This window comes from Trachypithecus francoisi, unplaced genomic scaffold (assembly GCF_009764315.1).
Source record: "Trachypithecus francoisi isolate TF-2019V2 unplaced genomic scaffold, Tfra_2.0 Lachesis_group11, whole genome shotgun sequence".
Classification (NCBI taxonomy): domain Eukaryota; kingdom Metazoa; phylum Chordata; class Mammalia; order Primates; family Cercopithecidae; genus Trachypithecus; species Trachypithecus francoisi.
The window spans coordinates 26,902,339-26,925,223 of NW_022681456.1; the positions used below are offsets into that span (position 1 = coordinate 26,902,339).

Sequence of the window (22,885 nt, forward strand, 5' to 3'; positions counted from 1 at the left end):
AGGTTTTACAATTAGTAAATAGTAACAACCATGACTATATGCTGGACATTATTCTAAGTGCTTTACACATGCTGACTCATTGGACCTATGAAACAGGCAGCATTTCTTGCATTTTTCAGATGAGGAAATGGGGTCACATCATGGGGCTGGAATCCAGGCAGTGTGGCTCTAATACAGATTTCATTTCTTACCTGCCGATGGGTAAGGCATTGCGGATGATCCTCTGGCTGCCTCGGGTATATTCAATATCCACTGTAATAGGGGCAGAGTACGTCATGTCTCTCAAACGGCACTGAAAGAGAATCAGGAATTTGATAGTTACTGCTCCTTCTCTCTGCAACAGGGTCCTGATCACTTCAAAGTGCTCCTTCTGTAGGAGAAGTATGGCCCACATTGAACTTTAATCCCTTTTTCTCAAAAGAATGTCTCCCTGCTCCTGTTTTTAAATGATCTTTTAAGAGTATATATTAAGGGCAGACTCTGAGTTAAAGCAAACAAGTCCAATTAAAGTAAGGTTCGTAATTACCTCATGAGGGGACACTGGTCTAGTTACATTGAAGCTTTCTTCAACATCAGGAAGCCCAACATAGATATTAAGATATCTGAAAAGCAAATTAGTGTAGTACGAATTATACTTCTTCAAAGATCATAAAAGCAAACAAGCTATTTTCCTTCCAAATACAAAGATTATGTTTTGATAAATGCTTATCTTGCTAAGGACGACAAATTCAATATTAAAATTGGAGATCTTCTTGAAGTGATAGTACATATAGCTTTACAAAGAAGGGAAATATTATCAAAGTATCTTTTAAAAATACTACAAATCTCTTTACAAAAATACTGGACATACAGCTCCCTAAAAACGATACTTCATGAAAGAGCAAAGTGCAAAGAGTACTGATGATCCGCTATCATTTGTAAAAGAAAGAAGAGTCCATAAAGGCAAAAAAAAATAAATACGCTCATTTGTGCAAAAGAAGGATAAAAAGGATAAAGCGAAAACTAATGAGATTGGTTACCTATGGAGAGTGGCTGGGAACAGGGTGGAAAGAACTGGAAGTGGAACAACTATTTTCTGAATATACTTTTTTGTGCAAGTCTAACTCTTAAACCATAATAATGTTTCACATACTGAAAAAATAAAGAAAAGAACTAAAGTAAGTAACCCTGGGAGACAATATTGTGATTGGACATTGAGAGGCTAAAGATAAAAAGGACAGTGCACAGATGTCATACTCTAGTAAATTTTATCTCACAGAGACATGAGTTAACAATTCTGAAACTTTATGTATAGTCTAGGATTGAAAAAAAATTTTTTTAAATATTGCAGATAATGGGAGCCAGATTTCTCATTATTGGGATAAAAGTTAAATAAGGAAAGGGAAAAGGTTAGAATGAGTCCTGCAGTGCTGAACTGAAATTGGAGGTATCAGTCTGCATGGTTTTTAATATATGTAAAAATGGATAGGATAAAGAAATACAGATGTGTCTGCATGTATGTGCTCATATACATATACATATTTCTGAGCTCTGCCTGCTGAAATCTTAGTGTCCATATCTTGGATTCTAAGTACTATTTTCCAATAAAAGGGAGACTCTAGGGCTCCTTGATTCCCAATCTAGGACAGGGGCATACCAAATGAACTACATCTTACAGTGTGAGAAAGCAAAGGAGTGCTCAAAAAATAATGGTGGCATCATGAAAGGACACAGGAGTCAATCTGAAGGGTCTCCCTATGGTCAAAGCTGAAACAGTCTGAACAACAGAAAAATGACAGTACTGGATATATATATGATAGTACTCACAGAATAAAATAAAACATCCATAAGTCCAAATTGAGATAAATTAATATATAGAGAGATAAGTGAGGGCAAGAGGAAACTGTTCCGTATAGAATTCCAGTATCAATACAGAAGGAATGATCGAAATAAATGTTCACCATGAGGTAAGCCCACAATAATAACTGTTATAGGTAAGAATCATCAATGTATGCTAAAATTGTTGGTGAAATTATGATGAGAAAGGGTAGTTGCATAGTCTCAAAGAATCTCCCTATAAGAACTTATTAACTACAAAAGGAAAAATAGTAACTTTTCAGTGGAGAAATCTGGAAGATTCTACCTTAACCAAGTGAACAAAGTTAAAATCATCAGTAATAAAACATACTGGCGTCTGTAACCCCAATACGAATCAGTGAGAACAACATAAAACATTGCCTCTGTGGTATTCTTGCCAAAAATGTAAAACCCAATCTAATAATGATCACATGTCATACAAACTCAAATTAAAGGAACTTCTACAAATACTGACTAGATTGTTCAAAAGTGTCAATGTCATGAAAGACCAAGAAAGATTGAGGGACTGTCAAAAATTGAGAAGACTAAGGATACAAGACAACTAAACATAACACGGAGCTCTGGACTGATTCCTACACCAGAAAAAGAATATTTGTGAGAAAACATCAAATAAGGTCTACAGATTAGTAGACCACATCATATCAGTGCTGACTTCCTGGTTTTGATCATTGTGCTATGGTTATGTAAGATGTTAGTATCAGTGAAGGCTTGGTGAAGAATATTGAAGAACTCTTTGTACTATTTTTGCAGTTCTTCTTTTAAGCTTAACATTATTTCAAAATAAAAATTTAAATATTTAAAATCTAATAGTTTCAAAAATTTCCCAACCATAACTCATTATAATTTGCCAGTTAAAAATTTAATTTGAGCACTTTATAGTTAATAAAAGACAATGATTTATTTTTTCTTTTTTTTTTGAGTCGGAGTCTTGCTCTGTCACCCGAGTTGGAATGCAGTGACACAGTCTCAGCTCACTGCAATCTCCCTGTCCCAGATTCAAGTGATTCCCCTGCCTCAGCCTCCTGAGTATCTGGAATTACAGATGTGTACCACCACGCCTAGCTAATTTTGTATTTTTAGTAGAGACAGGGTTTCACCATGTTGGCCAGGCTGGTCTCGAACTCCTGACCCCAGATGATCTGCCCACCTTGGCCTCCCAAAGTGCTGGGTATTACAGGCATAAGCCACTGCACCTGGCCAAGACAATGATTTTAAAAGAGTTTTGATAGCAACTTCACTCACTTTAAAAAATGTCAGATGTAACCCACATAGCAAATTAAGAATAGTTGGTTCCTTACTTTAAGTACCACATAGGGTCAGCATCACTTGTAACCTTTTCATTGGCTTTCATTATCTTCTTTATCTGCAGTGGAAAATGCAACATTAGTAAAGACTCTGGCTTCCAATTAATCCTTAGTTTATGTCTATTTCTAATGTCTGATGCTTACCTCTACATTAATGAAATAGTTAAATGAATCTATATGCTGTTTCACAAGGCCTTTCACCTAAACAAATAGAAAGTAAACAGGTTAGCAACAAAATAATAAATCATATAATGGAATCTAATAATAGGTGAACATCAAATTTTTATCAAAACCAAAGTGAGAAAAAAAATCCATGAATTTTATTTAGTAAATTTTTTCATTAGTGTGTTCTCATTCCATTTCTGCATCATCTTACTAGTATATCCTTGAGAGTTTTCCTCCTTGAGAAGCAATCTGACTTTCGGAAATCAAAATATGAGTATGTGAATGTATGGTCATGTGCCACATAACATTTCATTCAACTATGGAGCATATATCTGACAGCAGTCCTATAAAGATTATAATGGAGCTGAAAAATTCCTGTCGCCTAATGACTTATGACTTGATTTGATTTCATAGCGTGTATTTCTGAAAAGAGTGACCCCCTCCTCAAGAAGAGCCTCCTGCGGACTCCTCAGGAAGTATTCTAGAAGTAAGCATCGTTATCCTAGAAGATGATAGCTCCATGTGTGTTATTGTCCATAAAGACCCTCCAGTGGGACAAGGCACGGAGGTGGAAGACAGTGATACTGATGATTCTGGGCTGGGCTAATGTGTGTATTTGTATCTTAGTTTTTAACAAAAAAATAAAAATTTTTTTTGGAGACAGTCTCACTCTATTGCCCAGGCTGGAGTACAGTGGCGCGATCTTGGCTCACTGCAAAAGTCCACCTCCCTGCATCAAGTGGTTCAGGTGCCTCAGCTTTCTGAGTAGCTGGGATTACAGGTGCCCGCCACCATGCCCTACTAATTTTTGTATTTTTAGTAGAAACAGGGTTTCACCATGTTGGCCAGGCTAGTCAATCTCAAACTCCCAACCTCAAATGATCCGCCTTGTCTCGTCCTCCCAAAGTGCTGAGATTATAGGCGTGAGCCACTGTGCCCAGCACCTTCTTCTCCATTTATGTGCAGTTCCTTTTAAAAAATAACAAAAAGGCCGGGCAAGGTGTCACATTCCTACAGTCGCAGCTACTCAGGAGGCAGAGGCAGAGGCAGGAGGATCAAACTCAAGAGTTTAAATCCAGCCTAGGCAATGTAGCAAGACCTGGTCTCCTGGGGAAAAAAAAAAAATTTATTGACCTTACGACCATTTTATTTGATTCTTGGTCAATCCACTACTTAGAAACTCCTCAATAGCTTCCTATGGCTTTTAGAAGAAAAGCGAAATCCTTAACTTGGCTTTCAAATCTGATCAGGAATCTGGCCCCGACAACTTTCCCAGCCTCATTTCCCAGGACTCTCCCCTCTGCCCATAACACCCAACTGAATTCTAGAGTAGAGTTCAAAATGAGTAGAGACAAAACTCTACTCATTTTTCTTTTTTTGAGATGGAGTCTCACACTGTCACCAGGCTGGACTGCAGTGGTGTGATCTCGGCTCACTGCAACCTCTGCCTCCCAGGTTCAAGCGATTCTCCTGCCTCAGCCTCCCAAGTAGCTGGGATTACAGGGGCCCGCCACCATGCCCAGCTAATTTTTTGTATCTTTAGTAGAGATGATGTTTCACTATGTTGGCCAGGGTGGTCTCAAACTCCTGACCTCATGATCCACCCACCTCAGCCTCCCAAAGTGCTGGGATTACAGGCATGATCCACCGCGACCAGCCTCATTTTTCAAGTCTCCATTCTTTCACTTAGCACAATGCTTTCAAGATTCGCCCATGTTGCAGCAGGTAACAGTACTCAATTTATTTTTATTGCCAAATAATACTCTGTTGTACAGATATATCGCATTTTGTGTATCCATCCAGCAGCTGATGTCCATTTGGGTTGTTTCCACTCTTGGCTGTTATGAATAATACTGTTATGAGCATTTGTGTACAGGTTTCTGCATGGACACGTTTTCACTTCTCTTGGGCAGATATCTAGGAGTGGAATTGCTGGAGGATGTGGTAACTTTTTGTTTAACCATTTGAGAAACTGCCAGCCTGTTTTCCCAAGTGGTTAAACACTTTACGTTCCTACCAGTGGACAGTTCCCATTCCTCCACACCCTTATTAACATTCTATTTTGATTATAGCTATCCTAGCGGGTACCAAGTGGTCTCTCGCTGTGGTACTCACTACTTCTTAGCATAAGCTCTTGGAAATTGAATTGAAGCCCGACACCACGTCGTATCACATTCAGCAACTCTTCTTGACTGGTCGCTATTTCCTGCAGACCCTGTGGAGGCTCCTCTTGAACACCTTGATTGAGCCACACTCTCTGCACCCAGCTTTCAGCTTAAACCTTCTTCTCTTAAGATGTGGTTTATGTCTCACTTCATTTGGGTGGCCCTCTCTGACCATCGCTCTTCTGCTGATAGCACTTTGGTTTTTAATCATGTGCCATATGCTGCTATGCATGTACTACTACTTCTCTCTAAAATTAGACTACCATTCCCCAAACCAGCACCTCTCAGGCAAGGATTTTACCTTATAATTCCTTGTATTTCCCAAACCTAGCAACACAGCTACACAAAATCAAAAAATGTTGATGACAAAAATTTAATCTTTAAAAAACGGCTTCTTTCTTGACCTTTTCATCTGAAAAATAACCAATTATTATTAAATGCGAAACAATTACCTTTAAAAATGCTGGAAGCAGCCTCCATTTCTCCTGTGAGCCAAAACAAGAAGAATATCAGAACTCTACCAGCAACAGTACTTTCATAAGTTATTTTAATGTACCAAAATAAGCAAAGGAAAGTAAGTCAAAACAAAAAGAACAATTTTAACATTTTTATGGAAATGCATGTGTACATATGCATATAAATATGTATACACATACATACATACACTACAGATTTCTTAAACAGAATATAACTTAATCCCTTCTTGATGACTCAACATTTTAAGCACTTTTCAATCCTTTCTTTTATGCTCACGACACTTCCTAAGTGAAGTCTGCCAGTCTGAGAAAAGGAAAATAAGGCTCAGAGAGTCTGGTAGGAGAGCTGGTTCTCAAGACCCAAAGGGAGTTCTGTCTCCCTCCTACTCTCTCTCAACTACTGTCTGGTCAGAGCTCATCTCAGGGCTACAGAAGGATGGCACATATGGTGATTGCTTCCTACACTGCCTGAGCAACTAGAGGGACAAAGTTACAACTGATGGAGACGAGGAACACTGTAGGAACAGCAGGTTTAGGCGTGGAGGGGCTACCAGAAGTTTGGTTTGGGTGTGTTAAACTTGCATTAGACATTCAGGTGGAAATGTCAAGGAGGCAACAAATGAGACTGGAATTCGGGATTGGAGTGGCCGGGAGATATAAACTAGAGAGAGATTAACAAGTGGATGATAATTAAAGGCATGTGATGGATGAGATCACCTATGCAGTGTAGATGAGAAGAGTTCCACAAAGTGAGACCAACCAAGAACATCCAACAATTAGAGAGGAAGAGCAGAAGGCAGCTCCAGCAAAGGAGACCGAGGAATGGCCAGGCAGGGTGGCAGACACCTGGATATAGTCAAAAACATTTTCCAGAAGGGAGGCAGGCAAAGCTAATCTATGATGACAGAAATCAAAAGGTGGTTGGGGGGATAGACTGAAAAGGGTCATAAGGGAACTTTCTGGGGTGATGCAAATGTCCACATATAGCACATGACTATAAAACCAATGTAACTGAATATCTAGCATCCATACCTTTTATTATATAAATTATACCTAAATTTAAAAATAGAAGAATGACAATGATACAGGTTGAATTGTGTCCCTCTCAAAATTCACATGCTAAAGTCCTAACCCCAAGTATCTCAGAGTGTGACTGCTTTTGAAGATGGGGTCTTGACAAAGGTGATTAAGTAAAATGAGTCATTAGGGTAAGCCCTAATCCAATACAACTGGTGTCCTCATGAAAAAGAGAAATTGGACATAGAGATGCACACAAGGACAATGTCATGTGAAGATGAAGGTAGAAGTCTTGGTGAAGCTTCTGAAAGCCAAGGGATGCCAAAGATTGCCAGAGTTTTAAACACCTATAGTGGGGGAGAACACAGAGCAGATCCTCTCTCATAGCCCTCAGAAGGAGCTGGCTCTGCTGTCACCCTGATCTCAGATTTCTAACCTCCAGAATTAGGAGAAAACAAATTTCTGTTGTTTAAGCCACATAGTTTGTGGTTACTATGTTATGACAGCCCTATAAGCTAATACTCCCACGTCTTCAAATTCCTTTCTCTACACCCCTTCTCATGCTCGCTTCCTCCCATTTCAAAGGAAGGACCATCCATTCCTTGGTCTAAGTCTAACCCTTCTGCCATGAACACAATCCTGCCAATCTTCTCCTGAAGACTGTAAACTTTGCCCCAGTTCGGTCCTTGATATTCAACCTGTTCTATTTAAAACTAGTAAAGTATTCAAATCTTCCCATTTAAAAAGAACAAAAAAAATGTAAGACCCAGCAGGTCCTCTGACTACTTTCTTTCCTGCCCTTCAGCTTACAACCTCTCCCAAATTATGCCATATTTAGCTTCTCGTTCCTCACTTCCCACTCCTTCATTCCATTCTAGTCAGGACTCTGACCTGCCTGCCAGTGAAACAGCTCAACAGAGGTCACCAAGGCTGCGACTTCAAAGACCTCCCTTGATGCCCCTTCACATTCCCTTTCCACAGTATCTGGCCATGCCAATCACTGTCTTACAACGCCCTGTGACATCATTCTCTTATGTCTTTCCTTCCTCTGGCCGGGCCTTCTCACGTCTCTTTCCGTCTGCCAACCTGTAAACATTGTTGTTCTTCAAAGTTCTATCCCTGGAGATGTATTTTCCCATTCTCAAGTAGGGTTGGGAACGGAGGATTTCAAACAACACTGTTTGAAAGTGTTGTTTTCCTTCCCCCATCTCATCCCACAGCCCCCTAGTTCCAAATGTGGGCTTTCAAAGGCAGTGAACCTGTCTATCCTGTTTACCACAGTGCCTGGCACATAAAAGACTCCAATAAATACTGAATGAATAAATAAATGAGTGAGTGAATATCACTGCTGCAGTAAGCTACTGGGTATGGGCCTGTCCCCTCCAACTACTGACTGGGCAGCGATACCTTACAGCCTCAGAGGCTACTTAAACTCAGTATGTCCAAAATTAAATCTTCCCCTAGCTCCATTCCCAATCTCAGTGAATATCACCATTTATCCAAGTCAATCGCAAATTAGATACCCGGTAGTCCTAACTTTCTGACTCCTCTTAATCGACGGGAAAACAAAAATTCTGCGGAGTCGACCTCCTGGCAACCTTCCTCGCATTTATCCTCTGCTCCTGTGCCAGTTGAGGCCCTCATAATCTGGACTGTGGCCATACTTCCTTTCTAATCTTTCTGCTCGTCCCTTTCAATGCTAAACACTAAAGCCAGTGTGCATGTCCTCATGTGCACAGCTGAGCATCTCATTCTCTACACCTCTTCAGTGCCTCCCCACCCTCTTCACCATGTCTTGAGCCCACAGTGAGGCATACATCATATGCTGTGCTTGCAGCTGTACTTGTGCCCACGCCTCCTCCTTCTATCTGGAATGCTTCCCCACCACCACACTTCATCCACATCTGGCAAACTCAGTTCAGGCATCACATCCCAGCTACCATTTGTAATACTAATATACCCCTCACCCACTTGTATCACAGTACCTATTGCATGTTATTCCACCTGCTTACATGTCTCTCTTTATAAATCTATAACACACTGGGAGGCAGGAAACACATTTTTTGAACTTTTATAAACCCTGTGAATAATACACCACCAGGTAAGTACTCAGTAATACTGATAGATATTTATTCAACAAGTAACTGATTAATTGGCTCCAAAGCTTGTGTTATTTCTACCATACTACCATGCTGCTGTGCTACCATAAGCACAAAAAAATACCAGGCATGGCCAGTCCAAGTAAAACTGAGCTCCTATCTAGAAAAAGTTTCAGAGAAACTTAGAAAGTTTAAGAAACTTTTTAAAACTGAAGTTGGAAAGTTTAAGAAAATATTTTAATATCTCAATTTAAAAGGAAATGGCAGCAAGTAGCAGAGATCTACCATCTTCTAGGAGAATCAGGAAAGGCCTTCCTAGGCAAGTTGTATCATAGATATGTGGGATTTAATTTACAAATAGGAATGGGAGAGTGATCCAGAAGAAATTGTATGAGCAGAGTAGAAAGATCTCAAGGGAGGGAGAGGGGAGAATCATGGGAAAAGAGGCTAGAGAAGTAAGCACTGGTCAGACTGAGGAAATTTATTACAAACATGGTAAACACTAGATTTTGCCCTAAAAGCAACAGAGATTGAAGAATTTTAACCAAAGGAGCAACATAACCATGTTTGTGTGTTTAAACGGACAGCTCTGGCTGCAGAGCAAGGAACAGACTGGATTGGGACAAGCCAGGTGCCAGGTAAGAGAGTTAGGATGTAAGAGAGGAGAGTGGTTCTGGGCTGGAAAACAGTGGGAATGAAGTTTCAGATATGCATAGATTAAGAACTCAAGACTTTTTAGAGGTGATGGTGGACTGGATGCAGAATACAGGAAGAGGAACTGTTATTCTTGAATCAGAAGGCTGGAATTATAGCACTGATCACTTCATAGGTGTGTAAATTCACATAATAAATAGAACTCTCCCAGGCTTATTTTTTCAGCTCTCTGGAGAAGCAGTCCGATCAGCAGTTAGGGATGAAGACTAGAGTCAGACTGACGAGTCAGATTAGCCACTTACCAGGCTTCTAATGCCAGGCTATTTACTTCACACCTCTGGGCCTCTCTGGCAAAATGGGGGTGAAAATAGCACTTATTTCAGAGGATTAAATAACATAACACATGTTATGGTTAAACAGAGCCTGGTACATTAGCAAGTGCTCAGGGAATGCTGGATCCTTGATATTTACTTTTCACGGTTAAAATACAGTTTGGTGGCCGGGCGCGGTGGCTCACGCCTGTAATCCCAGCACTTTGGGAGGCCGAGGTGGCGGATCACAAGGTCAGGAGTTCGAGACCAGCCTGGCTAACACAGTGAAACGCCTTCTCTACTAAAAATACAAAAATTAGCTGGGGATGATGGTGGGCCTCGACCTTCCAGGCTCAAGTGATCCTCCCAGCTCGGCCTCCTGAGTTGCTGAGACAAGAAGTGCACAGCACCACACATGGGTAATTTTTGTATTTTTTGCAGAGATAGGGTTTTGCCATGTCGCCCACGCTGGCCTCAAACTCTTGAGCCCAAGTGATCCGCCCACCTTGGCCTCCCAAACTGCTGGTATTACAGCAGTGAGTCACCACGCCTAGCCAAGGAGGTTCTTATAATCCGATAGATTTACTGATCATATCACTTTCCTGCTTAAACCCTTCAAAAGCTCTGCTCCAAGACAAAGTCCAAGCTCTGTCAGATGTTTATTGAAACTTTTCATAATCAGGACCCTTACTTAACCCTGTCTTTTATCTCTCCTCCTCTATTTTTCTTCACTCTAATACTACTGGATTTACTTTCCTTCCTCAAAAACATTCAATGGTCTTGCGGAGGAGGTTTCAAGTATCTTGTTCTCTCTCCCTGAAATCTCTCCTTTGCTATCTTCTCCGGCCACGTCTCCACTTCCCTATTCCATGTCAGTGTAGATTTTGAGGCTCAGAGAGGTTATAATATGTGCCTTATCAGATAACAAAACATGTCGACAGCCGTACTTCATTGGGCAGCTCGCTGTGGGACAGCTGTCCTTAACTTCTGAGAATCTGATGAAAGCTATGGAGTCTCTCCCTGAGAAAACACACAGGCAAATTCTTTAGTAAATATTCAGGGCGTTTAAAATTCCCCTGCAACCCAAACTTGAATTTCAGGTTAAAAGGAAAGATGACTAGCTTGGAATTCAGACGATCTGGTTTTACCCCCACAGCCAGCTGTGGTGCCTCATGCAAGCGGCCTGAGCTCCCTGGACCCCAGTGTCCTTTGTAAGACTGCAAACATGCAATACGTCCCCCACAGTAAGTGCGAGGGCCAGTCCTCCCCACGCACACCTATGCTGGAAGAGCTCCAACCCGAGAGCCAGCCGCGGGGCTTCTCGACCCCCGCAGCGACTGACAGCTCCTCTGGGCTCAGGCTTCACTCGCGCACGCGGATGCCGGCTCTGGAAAAAGACTGGCACGCCAGACGCTCTGAGCATGCGCAGATGCCCGGCGCATGCGCACAAATCTCCAGCCCGCCCCCTTAGCGGCCCGGCACTCCGGGCAACGCCCCCTCAGGGAGCATCCAGGTCCCTGACGCTCCATGAGTGCCTGGCACTCACCTCTACAGTCGGGATCGGCGCAGCCAGCTGCTCCGGAGTCAGGTTCCCAAACTCCTCCGCTAGCACGTCCATGCTGCTCACGAAGGAGGAAGAAGCAGATAGAACCTCCGCGCCCGCCTTTCCTGCACCGAGCGAACTGCAAGACCCCGGAGAACGGTGCGCGGAGGCCTAACTGTCCCCGCCGTGTTAGCTAGAGACGCGGCAGAAAGGTTCCGCCTGCTCCCTGCCGAATCTGCGGTGGAACCCGGATGTGGCCGAGGCCGAGTAGGGAAACTACGCCCCCTGGTGTAGCTCAGAGGTCTGGCGCGGGGAATCCTAAGCCCCAGCTGTCAGGTTTCTTGCCAATTCTCTGATAATTGAGACCAGGAAAACATAGTGGTTGTCATTTTAAAAGTAATCCGAAGAAAAGTGTAAACGCATAATTTACCCAACTTGAACCACTGAGGCAGAGAATTGTTTAATGTAGTCCAAAATTATATGCGTTGTTTAGTATGGAAGAGCAGGAAACGTCCCAAATGCCTACTAATAGGAGATAGATTAAATAAATGATGGTACATGCGTGTAATGGAAGAGTGTTCAAAATTCTCAAAAGCACTAGTTGGAAGATGTAGGAGTAAATACCAGCGTATGGAGAAATTTAGTATGAAAAGATGACATTTACGTTAGTAGAGGAAGGATGGCCTGTCCAGTAAATGTTTGAAGAGCTGATTACCCATTTGGGGAAAATACATGTAAGTGAAACCTTTATGGATTAAATATTGAAATGTTAACAAAAACTTAGAAGAAAATGTAAGTGCAGATATTCATAACATTGAGATGATGAAAGTTTTCAAGACGGCAACAGTCATATCATAAAGGATTTCATAATATAATTCTAAACACGATTTTATGATTCTACAGAAAATTTTTAATTTTCTGAACAGAATTTTTAAAATCGCCAACGAATAGAATTAATAAAAAAATTAATTGGCAGAAGACAAAGGGCTGGTTTCTCTAATTTACAATGAGCTCATACAAATCAATAGAAAGAAAAATCCTATTAGAAAAAACAAGGCAAAATGCACCAATTAATTAGTGGGTACGGAGTTTCGATTTGGGAAGATGCAAAAATTCTGTAAATGGATAGAGGTGATGGTTGCACAACAGTGTGAACGTATTTAATGCTGCTGACCTGTACATCATTTTAAAGGGTTAAAATGCTACGTTTTATGTATATTTTAGAACAGTAAGAAAAGCTGTGAAAATTTGTAAGTACATGTATGCTTTCCAATTTCTCCCTCATAAAGGTAGAACCCTTGCACCAGGTTAATTATTCTTGTTTCCTAAAGAGCTACTTAAATTTCAGTACTTGTATTTTCTAAGTGTTGCACTGACACCTGAAATATGAGAAGAATGGGAAAAAGACCAAAAGTAGAATCAACCCTGCCTTTGAAGTTCTTACAGTTTACTTATTACGGAGACAAGATACAACTTGTGTCTCATCCTTGTGAATTACCAGATTGCAACCAATTTAGCATGTAGCCTGGAAGGGACTGCGAAAGTGATTTATAGATGGCAGAGGATCTCAAGGTTGGCTCAAGTGTGTTGGTTGTCTGTGCCAAAGTCGTCTTTGCTTTCCATTATCAAGGTGATTCTCCAACTTTAGGGTGTATCAGAATCACCTGGAGAGCTTGTTAAACCAATCTCAGCTTTCTGATTGGTAAATTGGGGCTGAAAGTTTGCTTTTTTTTGAGTTGGAGTCTTACTCTGTCGTCCAGGCTGGAGTGCCGTGGCGTGACCTTGGCTCACTGCACCCTCCCAGGTTCAAGCAGTTCTCCTGCCTCAGCCTCCCAAGTAGCAGGGATTACAGGCGCATGCCACCATACCCAGGTAATTTTTTTCTTTTTTTTTTTTTTATTACAGACGGTGTTTCGTCATATTGGCCAGGCTGGTCTTAAACTCCTGACTTCAGGTGATCCACCTGCCTCGGCCTCCCAAAGTGCTAGGATTACAAGCATGAGCTAGCATGGTCTTGGCTCAATGCAACCTCAGCCTCCAAGGTTCAAGCGATTCTCCTGCCTCAGCCTCCTTAGTAGTTGGGACTACAGGCATGCGCCACCACACCCAGCTAAACTTTTATTTTTAGTAGAGACAGGGTTTCACCATGTTGGCCAGGCTGAGTCTCGAACTCCTGACCTCAGGTGCTCCACCTGCCTCGGCCTCCCAAAGTGCTGGGATTACAGGCATGAGCCATCACACCCGGCCTGCAAATTTGCATTTTTAATAAGTTCCCTGCTGCTGCTTTCCAGTGATTATGCTTTGGAAATCACTAACCTAAGACTTACCACTCAGTGCCATATGCTCTTTTTATGTGTCTAATTATCCAGACTGAGCTCTTGGTACAGGAACTATCTTATCTTGTTTGTATTTCCAACTTCTAACCCATCAGTTGTTCCTGAAAATATTTGTGTAGAATTAAGTGAGTTGAAAGAAAAAATTGCAATGGGTGATGTTTGATATTATACTCACTTTTTAAGAATCCAGATTGCTTCTAGTTTCTCTTCAAAAGCAGGAGGCTCCTGTAGCCATGGTCCCAAAGTCCTATATGGCAACAATTGGCTAATGCTGAATGGTGTTGGCCCTTAGACCATAGCTGCCACAGCCCCTCACAGTCCTTCCCCCAGGTCAAATCTATAACTTCTTCCTGATACCCTGAGGAACTGGAGTTTTGAAACCAAGAAGCCAGGAACAGTCTCATGGTTTCTTTGTTTTCTGCTGCCATGTCATTTTCCCAAGGTATTAGTGCAAAAAGACCAGTGGTTTGAATAGAGGGGTGGGAAATTAGGGAAAAGGGATCACTAGGCCGGGCTCATGGGCTCACGCCTGTAATCCCAGCACTTTGGGAGCCCGAAGCAGTGGATCACAAGGTCAGGAGTTTGAGACCAGCCTGGCCAACATGGTGAAACCCTGTCTCTACTAAAAATACAAAAATTAGCCTGAGGTGTTGGCACGCACCTGTAATCCCAGCTACTCAGGAGGCTGAGGCAGGAGAATTGCTTGAATCTGGGAGGCAGAGGTTGCAGTGAGCTGAGATCGCGCCATTGCACTCCAGCCTGGGCAACAAGAACTAAACTCCGTCTCAAAAAAAAAAAAAAAAAAAAAAGAGATCAGATCACAGAGGGAAAAATGGTTAACATCTTGGAATACTATCTTATCACTTAATGTATAATGGCTTATGGTAGCCAGATGAAAAATTGACCATTGTCATGGAGGAATAGGGGATCTTGTTTAAGGGAGAGCAAGGAAAAAGGAAAGGCAGAGGTGTACAATCTGGGCCCTGAAATACTAGGGAGAACTTCTGTGTATGGAGTGTTTACTCTGTCAGGCATTGCAATGACCACTTGATGTGCCTTCTCTAAGTGAGTGTTCAACCCCAGGGGATAAGTATGATTATTGCCACTTGACAGGTAAAGAGACTAAGGCTCACAGGGGTTAAGAAACTTGCCCAAGCCGCGGTGGCTCAAGCCTGTAATCCCAGCACTTTGGGAGGCCGAGGCGGGCGGATCACAAGGTCAGGAGATCGAGACCATCCTGGCTAACACGGTGAAACCCCGTCTCTACTAAAAAGTACAAAAAACTAGCCTGGCGAGGTGGCGGGCGCCTGTAGTCCCAGCTACTCAGGAGGCTGAGGCAGGAGAATGGCGTGAACCCGGGAGGCGGAGATTGCAGTGAGCTGAGATCCGGCCACTGCACTCCAGCTTGGGCGACACAGCGAGACTCCGTCTCAAAAAAAAAAAAAAAAGAAACTTGCCCAAGCAGAGCTGGAATTTAAATCCATAATTATTTGACACCAGAACCCATGCTTTTAACCACTCTATCATAATGCTATACCAAAAGCATAGGGTAGCAGAAAACATTTCAAGTAGAGAAACACAGCATGAGCAATGGCATGAGGGCATTAGCGTACATTATACCACATCCTGTCAATTGAGTGTGGTTCTCACATAGGGCTTTTCAAGGGATGTGTCTGTAGATGACACTAGAAAGAGCCACTGGAGCTGTACCATCACGGACTGTTATGCCCTGTAAAAGAAATTAGACCGTGTTCTGAGAGGCTTCAACATGAAGATGCCAGAAACAAAAGGAAAAGATTATCCTCCCTTCTTGACACCTTGATGCATTCAGACTGGAAAAAAGATACATATGGTTGATTTCTATGTCTCAATTAATTCATAATAGAACTAGAGAAGACCAGAAACAATGTTAGAGAAAGAATAAGGACTCTTCAGTCTCAAAAGGCAAGAGCAGAGGGAGAACCCTTGAAGTCAGAGAACATTCTGCATTTTAAGCAAGACTGGATAGTCCGAAAACTTTGAGCTGCCTGCCATGCCCCCAGATCTTTCTTTGTGTGATGTGATCTTATCCTGTCAGAACCAATAGGGCCAGGTACCTGCCCGAGACAGCTATGTGGGCTGGATTTAAGGGATGAAGTGGCTTGTCATGAGAACCCTGTCCAACGTGGGGTTTGAGGGTCATCTAAACTGATGCATGGCGAGCAAACTCAATCATATTCTCTCTCAGGACACATTTAATGAAGATACCCCAAAGGGGAGGGCAGCAACAGAAGCTGAGAAGCAAATGCCAAGTCAGCCTTTGGTATCAGCACCACAGAGATATCTTTTTTGTTTTTTTCAGATAGGGTCTTGCTCTGTCACCTAGCTCACTGCAGCCTTGAACTCTCGGGCTCAAGCAATCTGCCTGCCTTGGCTTCCCAGAGTGCTGGGATTACAGGAGTGAGCCATTGCGCCTGGCCTGAGAAATACTTTTCTTTTTATCTTTTTCTTTCTTTCTTTTTTTTTTTTTGAGACAGCGTCTCACTCTGTCACCCAGGCTGGAGTACAGTGGTGCAATCTCGGCTCACTGCAACCTCCACCTCCCAGGTTCAAGTGATTCTCGTGCCTTAGCCTCCCAAGTAACCGGGATTACAGACCTGTACCACCACGCCTGGCTAATTTTTGTATTTTTAGTAGAGATGGGATTTTACCATGTTGGCCAGGCTGGTCTCAAATTCCTGACCTCAGGTGATCCACCTGCCTCAGCCTCCCAAAGTGCTGGGATTACAGGCGTGAGCCAGCGGGTCCGTGGCCCTGAGAAACACTTTTGATGGATGGCACACATTCCAGAGTTAGACTCCTTGGGTTCAAATACACTTACCAGCTCTGTGACATTGGGCAAGTTCCTTAGCCTCTCTGATTCTCATTTTCCACATATGGAAAGGAGGGAGCCTGCCTCCCAATGTGCTGTGCAGTTATATGATATCTACATAAAGTGCTTCGGGTAGTCCCTGCCATAGGGTAAGTGCTCAGTGGCTATTAATATTTTTTTATTATATTCTGAAAGAGAAAAAAGACTATATTCAGGTTCACCACATCTACAAATACAGCTGCTGAGACAAATTCCTGGATTTCCTTTTTTCTTCATAAAAGTTTACAATAAATCCCTCTGTTCCTTTCCCTTGAAATCTGAAAGAAGCTAACATAGTAAGTTTAGAAATGAAAAGGTAAAGCCTCACTCTGAAAACAGAACAAGAGGACACAAGTTGATAATACAAATACACCTTTCGAAAGATTAAAGTAAATCATAGAGGATAATGTCATAATTGATTACTAAATGGAATTAGAACATGTTGGGTTTTGTCGCTAGCCTTTGAAGTTGACATCAAGGACAATAACCGCAGCTTTCTGCATTCCCTTGGGTTTCTCCACCAATAACAATATTGGGCTTAATGAACCATGGTTCTGATGAGATATGAAAATTTTTGTTCTTATGTACTTAAGTACTTGATCATCACATCTCCAAATACTAAAACCCCTTGAAACTTGAAAGAGATTTAGGACTCATAAGTTACAGTTATTATAATGTATTCTGGCTACATTGTGCTTTAGAGTTTGCAGACAATTTCAAATATGTCTCATTTTATTTTTACAATAACTGTGAGGTAGGCAGATAGTAGGGTGGGGAAGTAGGGTGGAAAATTGAGGTTTGGCGAGATTAAAAGACTGGCTCGCGTTCATATAGCTGTGAAGTAGTAGGAGTGAATTCAAACTAAGTTCTTACGACTCTTAGTCCCATGCTTTCACAGAACAATTAGTGGAAAATTTTTGGAATTGAACATCCCCAGAGGCAGAACAGGCTGAACTTCAGTCTTGAGAAAGATGCGACTGAAAAGTAAAAATATGTTGCACAAAGGAGGCACTCCCCATTCCTATAGCACACTTAGCCAAACAATCACAGAACTCATTAGTGATTCTCCTGGGTCTGGCTTTCAAATCCTCCCCTTTCTGGGGAGTTACCACTGAAAGATCAGGCACATGATTTTAAACCTATTTTTATGAAGAGAACGTTCACTGGCAGGGACCTGAAGTGGAGACGGCTAATGCTTACCAACAATATCCATGATTGCCTTTCTCCTGGGCACTTTTTCCAGCCTCCCTCGCAGTAAGGTGAGGCCACATTATTGAATTCTGGCCAATAGAACATGAGTGGAAGTGGGCAGTCTTTTTCCTTCCCTATCAGCTGAGCAAATGAAGATTTAGAGGACAGTGGAGTCATGACATGAATGGAAGTTGGCTCTCTGGATGGCTAAGTGGAAGACCCATCCCCCAACTCCACCCTACCCCCTGCTTTGAACTACGCTTTGAGAAATTAGCTTATGAGACCACTGAGACTTGGGGGCTGTTTGTTCAGCAGTTCACCTACACTTATTAAGAAAGGTTGACTTCTTGTAACTATGCCTTTCCTTAAATCATCTTTTGTATAATTCTCAGAAGCACTGCTGGTTTGGGTGGTCTCCTCACACGTTTCTCACATACAAATTTTAAAGATTTCATGAATGATCATTACAGTGGATTTATTTTTCTCTTTCTGCTTCTCAGCATGCCCTCTCAATTTGGGAGAAATCCCTAATTGGATGACTTTGGTGGGACCACGGGAGTGTAAGGATCATAATTCCCTCACTCCATCCCCTGCAAATTAGAGCCTGGGCACTTGACTTAAAGACTCACTCAACTGAATTTTAATATGTGGGACTTTAGATCTTAAGCAAATGAGGCAAAGAAAGAAAGACAGTTGAGAAATCAATCTCTGAAGCTGCAGCACTGATTCTAGCATGGCTGCACTCCTGCAGCTTGCATCACCTTGGTTCCTGTTCATTTTCCAAACCTGGTTCCTCTCTGATTACCTAGATTCTGTGAGGTACTTCATGCCCATCCAATAAACTCCTTTTCTGCTTTAGTTAACCAGAGTCCATTTCAATTGCTGCTATCATGTCTTCACGTGTGAGTACATGTAAGCATACATACACTAGACATAGGAATATTTTAGCATCAACAAGTGTTGTCAGGGCAATCTTTCAAAAGCATACATTTGTTTGTGACCTTCTCCTGTTTCAAGAGATGCAATGATTCTTTTTCCTTTTCAGGACAACCTCTGCCCCCCACCCAAATTTTAGCATGGCATCCGATAACCTTTTCATCTTTCTTGTTTCACCTCTCATCACTTTGTTTTTAAAGATGAAGTGTCCCTCTGTCCACAGGCTGCAGCGCAGTGGCATGATCTCAGCTCACTGCAACCTCCGCTTCCTGGGTTCAAGTGATTCTCCTGCCTCAGTCTCCCGAGTAGCTAGGATTACAGGTGTCTGCCTCCACGTCCAGCTAATTTTTGTATTTTTAGTAGAGAGATGGGGTTTTACCATGTTGGCCAGGCTGGTCTCGAACTCCTGACCTCAAGTGATCCACCCGCCTCAGCCTCCTGAAGTGCTGGGATTTCAGGTGTGAGCCACCGTGCCTGATCACCTCTCATTCATCACTTTCATTCTTCCAACTTACTCTGATCCCTGGCTCACCATTTCTCCATACTGTTGTACTTACTGTGCACTTGGTCTGTTGTGTTTTTTCCTTTTGTGGCCTCTTGGCAAGTTCCTATGTATCTCTCGTGTTTTAGCTAAAGAATTATCTTCTTTATGAAGTAGAGTTTGACCATGTTCTCCCTAGCACTATGCTTTTTTTTTGGAGACAGGGTCTTGCTCTGTTACCCAGGCTGGAGTGCAGTGGCGCAATCTCGGCTCACTGCAACTTCTGCCTCCCAGGGTCAAGCAATTCTCCTGCTTCAGCTTCCCAAGTAGCTGGGATTACAAGCATGTACCACCACACCCAGCTGATTTTTGTATTTTTAATAGAGACGGTGTTTTGCCAGGTTGGCCAGGCTTGTCTCGAACTCCTGGCCTCAAGTGATGCATCTGCCTTGGCTTCCCAAAGTGCTGGGATTCAGGCATGAGCCATTGCGCCCGGCTTTATTTTTTAACCCTCATTAGACTTTATTGTAACTGTTCACAAGTTTGTCCTTCTCACTAGATTACAAAGTTCTTGAAGACAGTGTGTTTTATCATCTATGTATCACAACCACTGGGATACTTCTTGGCAGGCACACAGCACATGCTCAATAGGTGTTTGTTGACTCAATGAATGAATTGTGAATAAACATGACTTGATGTCTGTAAGGCTCTGATGGTCAGCACAAGAATCATTCTAAAGACTATCCAATAAAGACTATCCAATATTCCAGCCCCAGGCTACCCAGAAGTGGTTTAAAAAACAGAGACACTGGCTATCTCGAAATAATTTTTAATGTTTTAAAATTTAGTAAGTGCACACAATACATGTTTTAGCAGAGAATGAAAATGTGTGTATGACATTTAATACAAATTTACATTACAAAATGAGACCATGTTAGGAAAACATTAAAAGTAGAAGTAAACATTTAAGTAAAAACCAAATAAACAACATGCTAAGGGATACAATTTTTAAAATCCTAGTAAATGTAGTTGCCTAAATCCAGACTTGAAACACTGAGATTTACTTTGCCACTAAAAATAAAAATAAAAAATAAAAAAGCAGAATGCCCTTCATTTTAAATGCATTTTAAAAAAATGTTTGTACATTGTTTTCCTGCTGGCCACTGTAGTATAATCGAGTATATAAAAGAGGATCAGCTGGATTCAAATCCAGTAATAAAAAAGTACACCACCTGTTAAGTATACAGAAAGCAACAACAAAAAAATCACACTACATATTACCTTTCTACTGTCAGATTCTCCCTGATGCCCATGCCCCAAAGACAGAACAGCTGAGAACTCCTTCAGCTTAAGAGAAAACCAAATGTCTTCAGCACCTTATAGTTTCTGTGCATAGGAAACGTGGGCAGAAGAAGACTGCAGGAAGAGAAAAAAATAGCTAAGACCAATGGTGTACTCTTCAGTAAAACTCCACTTGCATGCAGCAGCTTCCGTGGAGACAATGGCTGATGTATTGGGCATTGTGAGAAAAAAAAAAAAAAAAACTGACATTCATAATTTCCTCAAATTTTGGCAGATTTCCCCAAATACAAACAATGGAGACAATTTATTCACACAATCACTTCCTAAAACTTCATAAAATAATGAAGTAACACCGTAATGGTGAAGGTTGTAGTGAGGAAATGAAGGTTGGGGAAGAAAGGAATACTCCTTTTTATTTTCTACCCACTCTACCTCACCAAATTACTAGGGCTCAATTGAGTCCTTAGCAAACAAAACAATCAAAAATGTATTTTATGCAAATGAAGCTCCTTTCAGACCAAGTACCTCCCAACTGTAGTGCTTCCCTCAGCACTCCAAGAAGAGTAATTCCAGGATAAGCAGATTTCTCTAAAGTCTCAGTGATCACTAGCACCCAACTTTGCAAGGTTTGATTTAATGCTCAAGAATGGCAAATGAGGCCAGGCGCAGTGGCTCATGCCTGTAATCCCAGCACTTTGGGATGCCGAGGCAGGCGGATCACGAGGTCAGGAGATCGAGACCAGCCTCACCAACATGGTGAAACCCCGTCTCTAGTAAAAATACAAAAATTAGCTGGGTGTGGTGGTGCATGCCTGTAATCCCAGCTACTTGGAAGGCTGAGGCAGGAGAATCACTTGAACCCAGGAGGCAGAGGTTGCAGTGAGCCGAGATTGCACCATTGCACTCCAGCCTGGGCAATACAGTGAGACTCCATCTCAAACAAACAAGCAAACAAACCTCACAAAACAAGAATGCAAATGAGGCCGGGCTCGGTGGCTCATGCCTGTAATCTCAGCACTTTGGGAGGCCGAGGCGGGTGGATCACGAGGTCAGGAGTTCAAGACAAGCTTGGCCAACATGATGAAACCCTGTCTCTACTAAAAATACAAAAATTAGACCGGGCGCGGTTGCTCAAGCCTGTAATCCCAGCACTTTGGGAGGCCGAGACGGGCGGATCACGAGGTCAGGAGATTGAGACCATCCTGGCTAACACGGTGAAACCCCGTCTCTACTAAAAAAATACAAAAAACTAGCCAGGCGAGGTGGTGGGCACCTGTAGTCCCAGCTACTTGGGAGGCTGAGGCAGGAGAATGGCGTAAACCCGGGAGGCGGAGCTTGCAGTGAGCTGAGATCCGGCCACTGCGCTCCAGCCTGGGCGACAGAGCGAGACTCCGTCTCAAAAAAAAAAAAAAAAAAAAAAAAAAAAAAATTAAAAATACAGAAATTAGCCAGGCCTGGTGGCAGGCGCCTGTAGTCCCAGCTACTCGGGAGGCTAAGGCAGGAGAATTGCTTGAACCCAGGCGGCAGAGGTTGCAGTGAGCTGAGATCACACCACTGCACTCCAGCCTGGGTGACAAAGTGAGACTCTGTCTCAAAAAAAAAAAAAAAGCAAATGATAATGATCCTTAGAAGAGCATCTTGATCATAACACAGTAAAGCTTTCATCAGCACAAAAGACATCTGCTAGTTAAGTTATATGGGTAAGAAATCCAAAGTTTAACTGTTTCTTTTTCAGATATGAACTTCATGGAGAACGGGTATCATTGACTGCCTTTCTTCTTCTTACAAGTAAACCAAATGAGCCCTGCCTCACATAAAAATATTAAATTCTTATATAAACCTTATAAATGGCCTGAGAAATGCAAGGACATTCACTAAGAGATTTGTGCAAAAATTGTTTTTCTTGGAGAGCAGGCTAAATTGTAAGAAAAAACAAACTTCTAGAATACTTTGAGAAGGGAGTTGCTTCTATTTTCACTAAACAAACAAGGGAGGTTTTATCTAAAGTTTGTATGTAGCATAAAAATGTACTTAATACATTCAAATTCTAAATAAATACTGATCATTGGTATTATAAAGTGTGATTTGGTACATGTGTGTAATTTGAGGACTTACTTTGTAAGTTTCTGTTAACACATTAATAAAATGTAATTGTACA

General features: G+C 42.0%; 1 protein-coding gene across 3 annotated transcripts in view; it reads right to left on the minus strand.

Annotated features, from left to right (window-relative positions):
* The window catches only part of POLR3B (RNA polymerase III subunit B), a 144,666-nt gene extending 132,381 nt beyond the window's left edge, over positions 1–12,285 (minus strand). For 2 of the 3 annotated variants that reach the window (XM_033220786.1, XM_033220787.1), the window contains exons 1-6: positions 11,595–12,283; positions 5,944–5,976; positions 3,306–3,362; positions 3,156–3,220; positions 527–602; positions 192–292 (exon numbers count right to left, since the gene is read on the minus strand). In XM_033220786.1, the coding sequence (XP_033076677.1) occupies positions 192–292; positions 527–602; positions 3,156–3,220; positions 3,306–3,362; positions 5,944–5,976; positions 11,595–11,666 (404 nt within the window). In that variant the 5' untranslated portion in view covers positions 11,667–12,283. Of the gene's footprint in view, positions 1–191; positions 293–526; positions 603–3,155; positions 3,221–3,305; positions 3,363–5,943; positions 5,977–11,594 lie in introns of all 3 variants that reach the window. The other variant, XM_033220788.1, reaches the window with a different exon arrangement.
* Positions 12,286–22,885: the final 10,600 nt, after the last annotated feature.